This window comes from Eretmochelys imbricata, chromosome 15, assembly GCF_965152235.1.
Source record: "Eretmochelys imbricata isolate rEreImb1 chromosome 15, rEreImb1.hap1, whole genome shotgun sequence".
Classification (NCBI taxonomy): Eukaryota; Metazoa; Chordata; order Testudines; family Cheloniidae; genus Eretmochelys; species Eretmochelys imbricata.
The window spans coordinates 490,874-503,176 of NC_135586.1; the positions used below are offsets into that span (position 1 = coordinate 490,874).

The 12,303-nt window shown below is 47.9% G+C and overlaps 1 protein-coding gene across 8 annotated transcripts in view; it reads right to left on the reverse strand.

Annotated features, from left to right (window-relative positions):
- The window catches only part of CCDC157 (coiled-coil domain containing 157), a 37,075-nt gene that overhangs the window by 11,188 nt on the left and 13,584 nt on the right, over positions 1-12,303 (reverse strand). For all 8 annotated transcript variants that reach the window (XM_077835161.1, XM_077835159.1, XM_077835163.1 and 5 more), the window contains 3 exons: positions 8,118-8,826; positions 2,687-2,764; positions 1,582-1,772 (listed from right to left, as the gene is read on the reverse strand). In XM_077835161.1, coding sequence (XP_077691287.1) covers positions 1,582-1,772; positions 2,687-2,764; positions 8,118-8,826 — 978 coding nt within the window. The remainder of the gene's footprint in view (positions 1-1,581; positions 1,773-2,686; positions 2,765-8,117; positions 8,827-12,303) is intronic.

Below are 12,303 nucleotides of genomic sequence, written 5' to 3' on the forward strand. Positions count from 1 at the left end.
AGGGGGAGGCAAGAGGAGCCGAACTGGGTGTACAGCTTGGCCTATATCACAAAGGAAGCGTGTGACCCACTAGTAAGCCACAGCCTGTGACACAGGCATCAAGTCCGTGAGTGCTCCGGGCCTGGAGCACCCACAGAGAAAAATTAGCGGGTGCTCCACACCCACCGGAAGCCAAACTCCCCCCTCCTAGCCTCCTTCTCTCCACCCCCGCCTGTACCAGCACAGCGTCCCCCGCTCCTCCCCCTCCTTCCACATGTGATATAGGCCAAACAGCTGTTTGGCAGCGCTTAGGACTTTCTGGGAGGGAGTGGGAGGAGCAGGGACACGGCACACTCAGGGGAGGAGGCAGGGCAGGGATAGGGACTTTGGGGGAAGGGGATGGAATGGGGGTGGGAAAAGGTGGGATAGGCGGGGACTTTGGGGAAGGGGTGGAATGGGGGCGGTGCAAGGGTGGTGGGTTGGGCACCCACTGGTCAGAGGGGAACTCAGTGCCTATGGCCTGTGATGTGTGTAGGTAGCAGCAAAGGGCTCCGGAGAGTTTCCTCTACCTGCAGCACCAAATGGGCACCAGTGGGCAGAGCTGCCAACTTTCACGTGGTAAATAAGCACCCCGACTTGCACAATAAGCCAAAAATCAAGCTAATCCCATTTCAAAACAAGGCCAAAACAAGCCAATCCTTAAGAACCCCAACACTCTATGTGACTAGATCCCCCCGGCATGCAGTCTGGGACTGTGGTGCGCGCGGTGTGCACCCCTGACTCTCTCCCTCCCTTGCCTCTGTTTGCTCCCCCTTACCCCTGCTTGCCGGGAGCCGATCAAAAAAAAAGAAGCAACAAGCTACAAGCCAAAAACTAGCCAACAAGCAACTCACAAGCCAATTAAGCCAAAAACAAGCCCAATTTATGCATTTTTTGTGGGTTTGGCATGTCTGCTGGTGGGCCTGGTTCTAGGGGGGATCGGGCTTCTCCAGCTTTCACCAAAAGCATGGGGCCCTGCCTGCTTCTGCCTAGAGCGCTCCCTGGAATGCTGGAACTGATCAGTGGCAACTTTGAAAAGTGAGTGTTACTGACAGCAAAATGCCATTGCACTGAGGGAATGAAATAGGCACAGAGGGGATGCTGATGAAGGTAAGTTGCAACAATCCATCAAACAGGCTGCTTTCAGAAGGCAGCTCCCCCGCAGGTCAGGGTGACAGTACACAAGTAAGATGGCAACATTGCTCAGGTGCACAGCACCTCTTTACCTGTCTGATACTCACCCCTGAAAAAAGGGATAGCACAAGGTATTGCCAGGGAAGTACAAGCAAAGCAATGCAGGGCGGGGAGGGGAGCAGGAACACTGAGCTGAGCCCTCAGCTTCCCACAGAGACCCTATTTACAATCCTGGCATAAGTCTTAAATGAAAACAAAGTTGGGTAGCAGCAGAGGGAGCAGAACAGAAGAAGGGACGGGATGACAGGAGAGGTATGGATAGAGCAGCATGGACCAGGACCAGCCAGAGATGGCCTAGTGGAGAGTAGAAGGGAATTAGATTCGGGTAAGGCAGGGAACAACAGGTCCTGGTTCCTGCCATGGCCGCACCTCCTCATGCCTGAGCATGCTTTCCACTTTGGCCTTCTCCTTGTCTAGCTGGGTGGTGGCCCTGCTAAGCTCGTGGCTTGCGTTCTCCAACTGGCTGGTTAGCAGCTGCACTTGGTCTTCCAGCTTTGTCATCTGGCTCTTGTGGGCCATCTTAGTCCTCATCTCCTCCAGCAGGGTGCTTTTGGTCAGCTCTGTGAATACACAACATCCTGTAACCAGTGCTGTGGATGGGGGGAGCTCATAATGGTGGAGATGGGCAAGATGGGCTCTTCCTTCCCCAGGTTCCATGATCCCGCGGGAAGTGGATGAGAGAGGTGAGAGGAAGCTTTCTGGCATGACTTAAATTCTCTCATGGATGCCTCCCAGAAGGGGAGCCACCATTCCCACTTATGCCTGCAACCTTGTGAGTCCCAACACATGATGCGAGCACCCCACAGCTATCAGCCAGGTAGACAGGCTTCACTGTTAGTCTTTAAGAGCCACACTGTGGCTGGCTCTGCATGGGTACATGAGATGCGGGAAGGTGGCACATGGAGCCTTCCCCTTGTGTAAGCAGGAAGCAGAGAGATTGCATCATGCTAGCATTAGTCTTCCCAAAGCTATGGGCCCACCTCTGTACCAAGAGCTGCTTGGTGCAGGGGAGCACTGTTATACCCATCTGATGGGTGGCAGAGAACAGTCAACCAAGAGCCCTGGGAGGAATTTTGGGAGTCAACCAGGAGTCCATTTGTGGCTCCCACTGCAGCACATCTTCTCCACACCCCTGTAAGGAATAGCCTAGCCCCAAAGCTTCTCTTCCTAGGGATTTCAAGTTTGCTGTTCCCTGTGCTGAAGTGGCTGAGATTCTGAGAGGCTCATGGGCTCTTGCCCCAGGATTCTGCCTAGTGTGTTACCTGGGCAGTTGAGGTTAGAAGGCACTCAGACACTACAATGATGGAGGCCATTTAAATACATTGGTGCCGATTCTCCTCTCACTTACACCAGTGCTAATCGGGAGCGACTCCACTAAAGTCAAGAGAACTACACTGGTGTAAAAACAGCGTGAGAGGAGAATAGAGTCTATGGATGAGATCGGATGGATGGATGAGCCCATGAGAATTCCTACCCAGCTCTCGCATGGCAGCTTGCTGTGACAGCAGCTCTTCTTTCAAGGTGGAAATTCTCTCCTCCAGCACAGCAGCTCCTAAACCAACCAGAACAAATGACTTAGCAAGGACCTCCCAGGTCCTTTACAGCACTTATCTACACATAACAATCACACCATGGCATTTCTCATCAACTGAGTGTATCATTCTATGCTTCACTAAAGGGAGGAGCCAGGAAAAATGAAATAGCTGATCATCTTTATTATCTACTGAACTTCTGGTCTTAAGAAGTTCCATATCCTTCCAGTTGGAGGGATATGGAAAATAGCACCTTTATGTGTTTAAAAAACTCTCGAAAAAAGTTGTGAAATAGTTTTTCTGGGAACAGATGTGCCACATACAGAACACAGGATGGGATGGGGTGAAGGTTTTATTGACACTCATTAGGGACAAGCTACATAATGCATCACTCATCAGCAATGCCAGCATCCCAATAAACTCTTCATATCATCACACCAAGTGGGCGGGGGGGGGGAAGTGGGCCTGGGTGGGGGAGGGAGAGGGAGAGAGAGAGAGATGTCACCTACTGGCACAGCTGAATCAACAGACTCAGGTCACCTGTGTTCTCGCTCTTTAGGTTGGTGAGGATTAGGTAAGATGATCAAGCATATTGTGAAGATGCCATATTAACCCCTAAAGGAGGATGTCTCCCTCCCTTTGAATGGCCACTTTATGGGCTAGTGAGTTAGATACATAAAGCCTTATGGGGGGCACCGTCACAATGTAAATATACTTATGAATGTATATATGACATAACTAGAATGTGTTCTATGCTACATATGCCATGTAACATATCTCTGTAAAGGTTATGCTCTACTAAATCTATTAATCCTATTTGTATGCATGTATCATTTTTGTATTCGAAGTTATGAATATTGGCTGCATACTTGTTTGATTCTAGTAAGTTTTAGTGAAGCAGTTGGTCAGCTTCCTGAGAAAAGACTATTCTCAGTCAGTGCCCAGTCAAGAAGCCCTTAAGCCAACAATGAACTTGGAGATGCCAATCCACATCTGGGCTTTCCCAAGAATGTGGCTTGGCTGGTAAGGAACTCAGTCATACATAGACATGTGACTTGCCCAGGTGACTCCAAAACTCCATTTTGTAGCTGGACGTTGCATAGGAGAGAGTAGGGGGTCTCCACCTACAAGAGAAAGTCTATTTAAACCCTCGACAGACCCCTCCATTTGGTCTTCAGCTGGCTAAAGAGAGAGCCTCCCCACCCCAAGGATACCTGAAAGGACAAAGAACAGTAACTACAGGGGGTGTGAGTGATTGCTGGATCTAGACTAGAAGGAGACGAGTCTGTAAAAGGAAGCTTACTGGGTGAGGATTTTATCTGTATTCAGTTTTATTACTGTACTAGACTTAGACTTGTGTGTTTTATTTTATTTTGCTTGGTAATTCACTTTGTTCTGTCTGTCACTACTTGGAATCACTTAAATCCTACTTTCTGTATTTAATAAAATCACTTTTTCCTTATGAATTAACCCAGAGTATGTATTAATACCTGGGGGGGGCGGGGGCAAACAGCTGTGCATCTCTCTCTATCAGTGTTATAGAGGGCAAACAATTTACAAGTGTACCCTGTATAAGCTTTATACAGGGTAAAATGGATTTATTTGGGGTTTGGACCCCACTGGGAGTTGGGCATCTGAGTGTTAAAGGCAGGAACACTTCTGTGAGCTGCTTTCAGTCAAGTCTGCAGCTTTGGGGATGTGGTTCAGACCTGAGTCTGGGTTTGCAGCAGGCTAGCGGGTCTGGCTCAAACCAGGCAGGGCACTGAAGTCCTAAGCTGAAACAGCATGAAAGCTAAGTCTGCAGCTTTGGGGCATGTGGTTCAGAACCTGGGTCTGTGTTGGAGCAGACTGGCATGTCTGGCTCAGCAAGACAGGGTGCTAGAGTCTCAAGCTGGCAGGGAAAGCAGGGGCAGAAGCAGTCTTGGCACATCAGTTGGCAGTCCCAAGGGGGTTTCTGTGATCCAACCTGTCACAGTGGCGTAGTCGAGCAGGATCTGTGCACAGCTGATTGCTTTGAGATACTGGTAGTGATTTTAAGTGAGTTTTAAGTGTGGTGGCTGGAGAACAGACAAAGTGGTTACTGTTTGTTATTTTCTGTTTGCTTATTTCGGGTAAGCAAAATAAATAAGAGTGAAGATCAGAAGAAGCTAGAACTACACAAGTTGCAAATTGCCCAGAAAGGCTGAACACTGGGCGCTGTGAAAGTCTCTGTTAACTAAGAATCCCCTGAGGTGAGTGCATCCCAGTTTCAGTGAACTACAGAGGGGGCGTGGCCCAGCACAAGAAAGTAGGAAAATGATTACCAGTGAAGCAGCTAATAAACTAGAGCTGGCTAGACTGTAAGCAAAAGAGAAAGAAAACGAACATAAGAGACGGATGGAATTAAGACAATTAGAAATTAATACAGAGGAGGCTGCCCACAAGAGAGCTGTGGAGGCAGAAACATCCAAGGTGGAGGCAGAAGAGGCTGCCCACAAGAGAGCTATGGAGGCCCAGAAGCATGAACTGGCTGTTATGGAGTTGAAGAGCTGGCTCCACTTCCCCAAAAATCCACAAATGGGAGCGACTATGTCCCCAGTATGACGAATCCAGCAACATTTTGCCGAATATTTCATCACCTTTGAGAGACTGTGCACCCTCCATGCAATCCCTGAAGACCAAAAGATGACCACATTGATTACAAAATTGACTGGCAGAACTCTGGACATATTCAATAAGATGCCTATTGATGATGCTTCAAACTATGGTAAATTTAGGGAACGGGTTCTGAAACAGTTTCAGGTTACACCTGAAACCTACAGGATTAAATTCAGGAGTCTTAAGAGGGGATCTGGATTGAGTAATGTGGCTTATGTAAATGAAATGTGAGATTTGGTAGACAAGTGGGTGAGGGGGAAAGGCATTACAAGCTTTGACGGAATTTGTGATTTGGTTACTCAGGAACAATTCCTGAATACGTGCAGTGATGATGTAAAACAGTATTTGTGGGACAAAAAGATGGACGCAGTGGGTGAATTAGCTGGGTTTGCAGGCTCTTATGAGCAAACACAGGCTGCAATTAAACATGAACCACTGGCAGAGGAGCACAGGGTTGGAGGAAAGCAGAAGCACCGTTTTGCCCCTGGGAAAAAGGAGGTGGGGTGTTCACCTCCCCACTCCCCTGTGACCCGTCCCAAATCTCCTGTGCAAGCAGAGGCACCCAAGAGGTGCTATCGTTGTAAGTCCACTGAGCACCTGAGGAATAAGTGTCCCTTGCTGAGTGGAAACAGGCAGCAAGTAACACTTGAAGCTGCTACTTCTCAGAGCCAGGCTGCGGCCTCTTTGCACACAGGGTTTGTAAAGCTTGCTTCTACACAACCAAGCAATGAGCATATGCATGCAGTTAAAATCAGTGGTGAAGTGCTTCTTGGATTGAAGGATACAGGTGCTGAGATTTTTGTGGTCAGGAGCGACCTGATCCAGGAGAAGGATTTGTTGCCGGGTAAAATGGAAGAATTAGAACTGGTGGGAGGTTACAAAGTCCTTGCACCTTTAGCTAAAGTATACATGCAAACTAAGGATTTGCAGGCTGAATTGACTGTTGTAATGGTGGCACACAATTTTGCACCGTTTTTACTGGGGAATGATTTCTTTAATGTGACAGAATCTGTCCCAGGGTTGGTTAGCAGTGAGAAGGAATCTTGTGCTAAAAGCCCTGGGCCAGTTCCAGAGGGAGGAGCTGGACAAAGCCAGCCCCTGTCCCATGATCATCTCCCCGGGGGAGGGGAATGTATCATCTTGTAACAGGGGGGCCACCCCAGCCGCTGACTGCTAGGAAGTTGCAGGTCAGCAGAGGGCAGGGCCTGCCCTGGGGTGCACAGAGACATGTGTCCCGAAGGTGGAATTTGGGGTCCTGTTGACCTCTGCAGTGGGAACAGACCCCCAGGACTCTGTAGCTGGAAGCAAGCCCAACCTGAGTGAAAAGGGGGGAATTTTGCTGGCCAGTGAAGGGTCTGTCATAGCTGGTAGTTGTGAGCCCACAGGTGGATCAGGGACACCTTCCCTTTTGGGGGACACAGGAGTGTCTGACCCAGCAGGGAGCCCAGAGAGGGAAGCCCAGACGGAAGGTGCCCACCTTTTGTAGGGAGGATGTTTCCCAGGATGAGGGTGAACAATCTGCATTTAAAATGCCAGACCCCTCTCCTGTGGAACAGGGTTTAAGGGAAGACTGGGGGTCAGATCTCCCGGAAGGGGGTGCCCCCCAGCTAACCTTTTAGGAACAGAAAGTGGGTTGTCATAGACTCTCAGGGTTGGAAGGGACCTCAGGAGGTCATCTAGTCCAACCCCCTGCTCAAAGCAGGACCAATCCCCAATTTTTGCCCCAGATCCCTAAATGGCCCCTCAAGGATTGAACTCACAACCCTGGGTTTAGCAGGCCAATGCTCAAACCACTGAGCTATCCGTGTCCAAAGGGGTTTTACCCATCCAAGGCACTCCCCTGAAAGATGTTGTTCTTGCTATGCTTGTAAGAAATAAAACTCTCTCCAAGACAGGAAGGGAAAAATCTCTGCATGGGTGAAACTTCACCAGGGAGTGGGGTCCAGCCCAGAGAAATTCCAGAGGGAGGGGCCGAGGGCAGGCATGGTTGCAGTACACCCTTTCCTTCCCAAAGCCCCAAACACATGCCTGAATTGAAAGCCTTCTCCAAAGAGGCAGAAGAGTCTGCATCAGAGTGCCTACCAGGAGGCACAAAGAAATGGGAAAATGCAGTAGACACTAAACAAGCTAAATTGTGTGAACAAAGCATGTCCACCATAGATATGCTGTTACTCTTGTGTCTTTTACTATTTCATCTATGGGTCAAGACAAAGGAGTTAATACTAGTGGTTAACCCTTTAAAGATGTGGGACATACCTGATTTGTGTCCCCCAAAAGCCCAGATGTGGATTGGCATCTCCAAGTTCATTGCTGGCTTAAGGGCTTCTCGATTGGGCACTTACTGAGAATAGTCTTTTCTCAGGAAGCTGACCAACTGCTTCACTAAAACCTACTCAGAATCAAACAAGTATGCAGTTCATGAGAACACCAGGGAATAAAAGGAGCCCAGAAGGTGAGAATAAGTAGGAAACAGCCACCCTTCCAGAAGCAGAAATGAAGTAAGGAGTCTGCAATACCTGGCCTCTCTGCCACCAGAAATACAGAGAAAGAAGAGATTTGTGAACAAGAGTTAATTTAAAGGGAACAATCAACTGTCAAGGGGTAAAATCCTAATCCCATTGAAGTCAATGGAAAAACTCCCACTGACTTCTGTGGGACTAGGATTTCCCTAAGGACTCTGGTTGTGTTTAACAAAAACACCTACTGACTAGGGACAAGCTGGGACTGGCACCGCACCTGTCTGTAGATCTTCCTTGTCCTTCTCCAGTTTGGCTGTGATCTGAAAATTCTCCTTTATCTTTTCCTCCAGGTACTGCTCAGCCTCCTTCCTCTGCCATTCCTGGGTCTCAGTTGCCTTCTGAAGAATCTTGTCAAAGTCCTCAACCTGCTTCCTCAGCTCATCCTTCTGTTTCTCAGATTCTTCCAGATCTGCCTTCAAAGGGTTTATCAGCTGCATCAGCACCCCAAGATGTCTGTTGATACGAGAGAGGTCTTTGCTCTGTTCTGATGCCCAGAAACTTATGTCAGTAGTGGTGAGTGGCTTGTTGCCTAGGGTCTCCTCAACCTTCTCTTGGAATTTGCCCAGGGACGAGGGGATGTTCTGGCTGTGGCAGATGCTGATGATGGCTTTACCAACCTCCCAGAGGCTGGCCTGGCCACTTGCACATGCATCACAGGGCACCAAAGATGACTCAATTGTCTGAGAATGGACACTACAGACATTCTTGGTGACACCATATGCAGATCGTGGCTGTGAGGTGTCTGAGAAACCACAGTCTGGCCCACGGATGGTTTGTGGTAGACATGACATGGTTGACTGGGCACTGGCTAATAATGCACTTGATTCTGAAATCACAGGTGAGCAGCTTTTCAAAGGCTCATTCTCAGCTTTCACATCTTGCAGGGTAGATTTCAGTGCAGAGATGTCCCTCCTGTTAGATTTCTTCTATTAGAGAGAAAACATAAGAGAATGAAGACATTTGCTATCATGTTTAAACAAGTTATTCTCAACTATCTTCACAGAACAGATGCTCCAAAATTGGCCTGGAAAGCCGATAAAATAGTGCCCATTTTTTTAAATGGAACACAGGAAACGAATAATTCCTGTAACTCAATAGAGACCCCTTTGCTTCACGGCTGGTGACAGGACCAAAAGTACAACACCAAAAAGCCTGACTGAACACTGGCACATCCTCACTGGGAGGGAATGTCAGTGGGAGTCTGCGGTCAGCTAGGGTAGCTTTGCTACATTTTTCTGAGATTGAATAGGTTCAAAGAGGGGCTACAAAGAGACCTGGCCAGATTCCCTCGGGAGGTGGTCTGGCAAATACTGGGACTATTTATCCTGGGAAAGAGAATTATTTCAGGGAACATGACTGAGGAACAGTGTTAAGGTTACAAAGGGGACAGTGATCAGCGCCCCTTTTTTGCCCCATAATAGGAGAACAAAGGGTCACTTGAAAAAAGTAACATAAATTTCAAACAAAAGCATTACTTTTTTGGTACGATTGCTCAGAGCTCCAGTTTGAAACTGGAGAAAAGCCCGTTGAGAGACCTTGAGTTAAGCTTAGAGGCGAGAGCAACAAGGGTGATGTTGTGGTGGGCATGTGCTATGGACCACTGAATCAGAAGGATGAGGTAGACGAGGCTTTCTTCGGACAACTAACTGAAGTTTCCAGATCAAAGACCCTGGTACTAATGGGAGACTTCAATCACGTCTGCTGGGAGAGCAATACAGCAGTGCACAGACAATCCAGGAAGTTTTTGGAGAGTGTTGGGGACAACTTCCTGGTACAAGTGCTGGAGCAACCGACTAGGGGCTGTGCTCCTCTTGACCCGCTGCTTACAAATAGGAAGAATTGGTAGGGGAAGTAGAAGTGGGTAGCAACCTAGGCAGCTGTGACCATGAGATGGTTGAGTTCAGGATCCTCACAAAAGGAAGAAAGGAGAGTAGCAAAATATAGACCCTGGACTTGAGAAAAGCAGACTTAGAATCCCTTAGGGAACTGATGGGCAGGATCCCCTGGGAAGCTAATATGAGGGGGAAAGGAGTCCAGGAGAGCTGGCTGTATTTTAAAGAAGCCTTATTGAGGGCGCAGGAACAAACCATCCCAAAGTGCAGAAAGAATAGCAAATATGGCAGGTGACCAGCTTGGCTTAACAGTGAAATCTTTGGGGAGAAACTCAAAAAGGAAACTTACAAGAAGTGGAAATTTGGACAGGTGACTAGGGAGGAGTATAAAAATATTGCTAGAGCATGCAGGGGTGTAATCAGGAAGGCCAAGGCACAATTGGAGTTGCAGCTAGCAAGGGATGTGAAGGATAACAAGAAGGGTTCCTACAGGTATGTTAGCAACAAGAAGGTGGTCAGGGAAAGTGTGGGACCCTTACTGAATGGGGGAGGCAACCTAGTGACAGAGGATGTGGAAAAAGCTGAAGTACTCAATGCTTTTTTTGCCTCAGTCTTCACAGACAAGGTCAGCTCCCAGACTGCTGCACTGGGCAACACAGTATGGGGACGAGGTGAGCAGCCCTCAGTGGTGAAAGAACAGGTTAAGGACTATTTAGAAAAGCTGGACATGCACAAGTCCATCGGACTGGATCTAATGCATCCAAGGGTGCTGAGGGAGTTGGCTGATGTGATTGCAGAGCCATTGGCCATTATCTTTGAAAATTTGTGGTAATCGGGGGGAGGTCCCGGATGATCAGAAAAAGGAAAATATAGTGCCCATATTTTAAAAAGGGAAAAAAGAGAACCCAGGGAACTACAGACTGGTCAGCCTCACTTCAGTCCCCGGCAAAATCTTGGAGCAGGTCCTTAAAGAATCATTTTGAAGCACTTGGAGGAGAGGAAGGTAATCAGGAACAGTCAACATGGATTCACCAAGGGCAAGTCATGCCTGACCAACCTGATTGCCTTCTATGACGAGATAACTGGCTCTGTGGATATGGAGAAAGCGGTGGATGTGATATATCTTGACTTTAGCAAAGATTTTGATACGGTCCCCACAGTATTAATGCCAGCAAGTTAAAAAAGTATGGATTGGATGACTGGACTATAAGGTGGATAGAAAGTTGGCTAGATTGTCGGGCTCAATGGGTAGTGATCAACAGCTCGATGTCTAGTTGGCAGGCGGTATCAGGCAGAGTGCCCCAGGGGTTGGTCCTGGGGCCAGTTTTGTTCAACGTCTTTATCAATGATCTGGATGATGGGATTAATTGCACCCTCAGCAAGTTCGCAGATGACACTAAACTGGGGGGAGGGTAGATATGCTGTAGGGTAGGGATAGGGTCCAGAGTGACCTAGACAAATTGGAGGATTGGGCCAAAAGATAGCTGATAAGGTTCAACAAGGACAAGTGCGGAGTCCTGCACTTAGGAAGGAAGAATCCCAGGCACCGGTACAGGCTGGTGAGCGACTGGCAAAGCATCAGTTCTGTAGGAAAGGACTTGGGGATTACAGTCTAGTCTGGGCCTAATCCTTTCCCCTGGTACAGTCCTTGTTCCAGCTTAGGTGGTAGCTAGAGGATTTCTCATGACTGCAGCCCCCTTTATTCTATTCCACCCCCTTATATATAGCTGTGGCACAAGGAGGGAATCTTTTGTCTCTTTGGGTCCCCACCCCTCCGTCTAAATGGAAAAGCCCCAGGTTTAAGATGGATTCCAGTACCAGGTGACATGGTCACATGTTCTGTGAGACCCCAAGCTTTCATTAAAAGAAAAGGAGTACTTGTGGCACCTTAGAGACTATTTGAGCATAAGCTTAATCGGAGCTGTAGCTCATGAAAGCTTATGCTCAAATAAATTGGTTAGTCTCTAAGGTGCCACAAGTCCTCCTTTTCTTTTTGTGAATACAGACTAACAGGGCTGTTACTCTGAAACCAAGCTTTCATTCTTCCCAGTCTGACTCACAGGAAGGCCTGCAAGTAAACAGAGCCATCTACAGTCAATTGTCCTAGTTGATGGGAGCCATCAAGATTCCAAAACACCATTAATGGCCCACACTTTGCATAATTACAATAGGACCTCAGAGTTATATGTCATATTTCTAGTTTCAGATATAAGAATGATACATTTATGCAAATAGGATGAACACACTCAGTAGATTATAGGCTTTGTAATGATACCTTACACGAGACCTTTTGCATGAAGCATATTCCAGTTACATTATATTCATACACATTAGCATATTTTCATAAAATCATATGGACTGCAACGTCACACCTAGGGAGGTGGTAGACTCTCCATCCTTAGAGGTTTTAAGGCCCGGCTTCACAAAGCCTTGGCTGGGATGATTTAGTTGGTGTTGGTCCTGCTTTGAGCAGGGGATTGGACCTCCTGAGGTCTCTTCCAACCCTAATATTCTATGATTCTATGATCACACTGCATGTAGGCAGCCAGCAGACCTCCCTGCTTCAGCAGG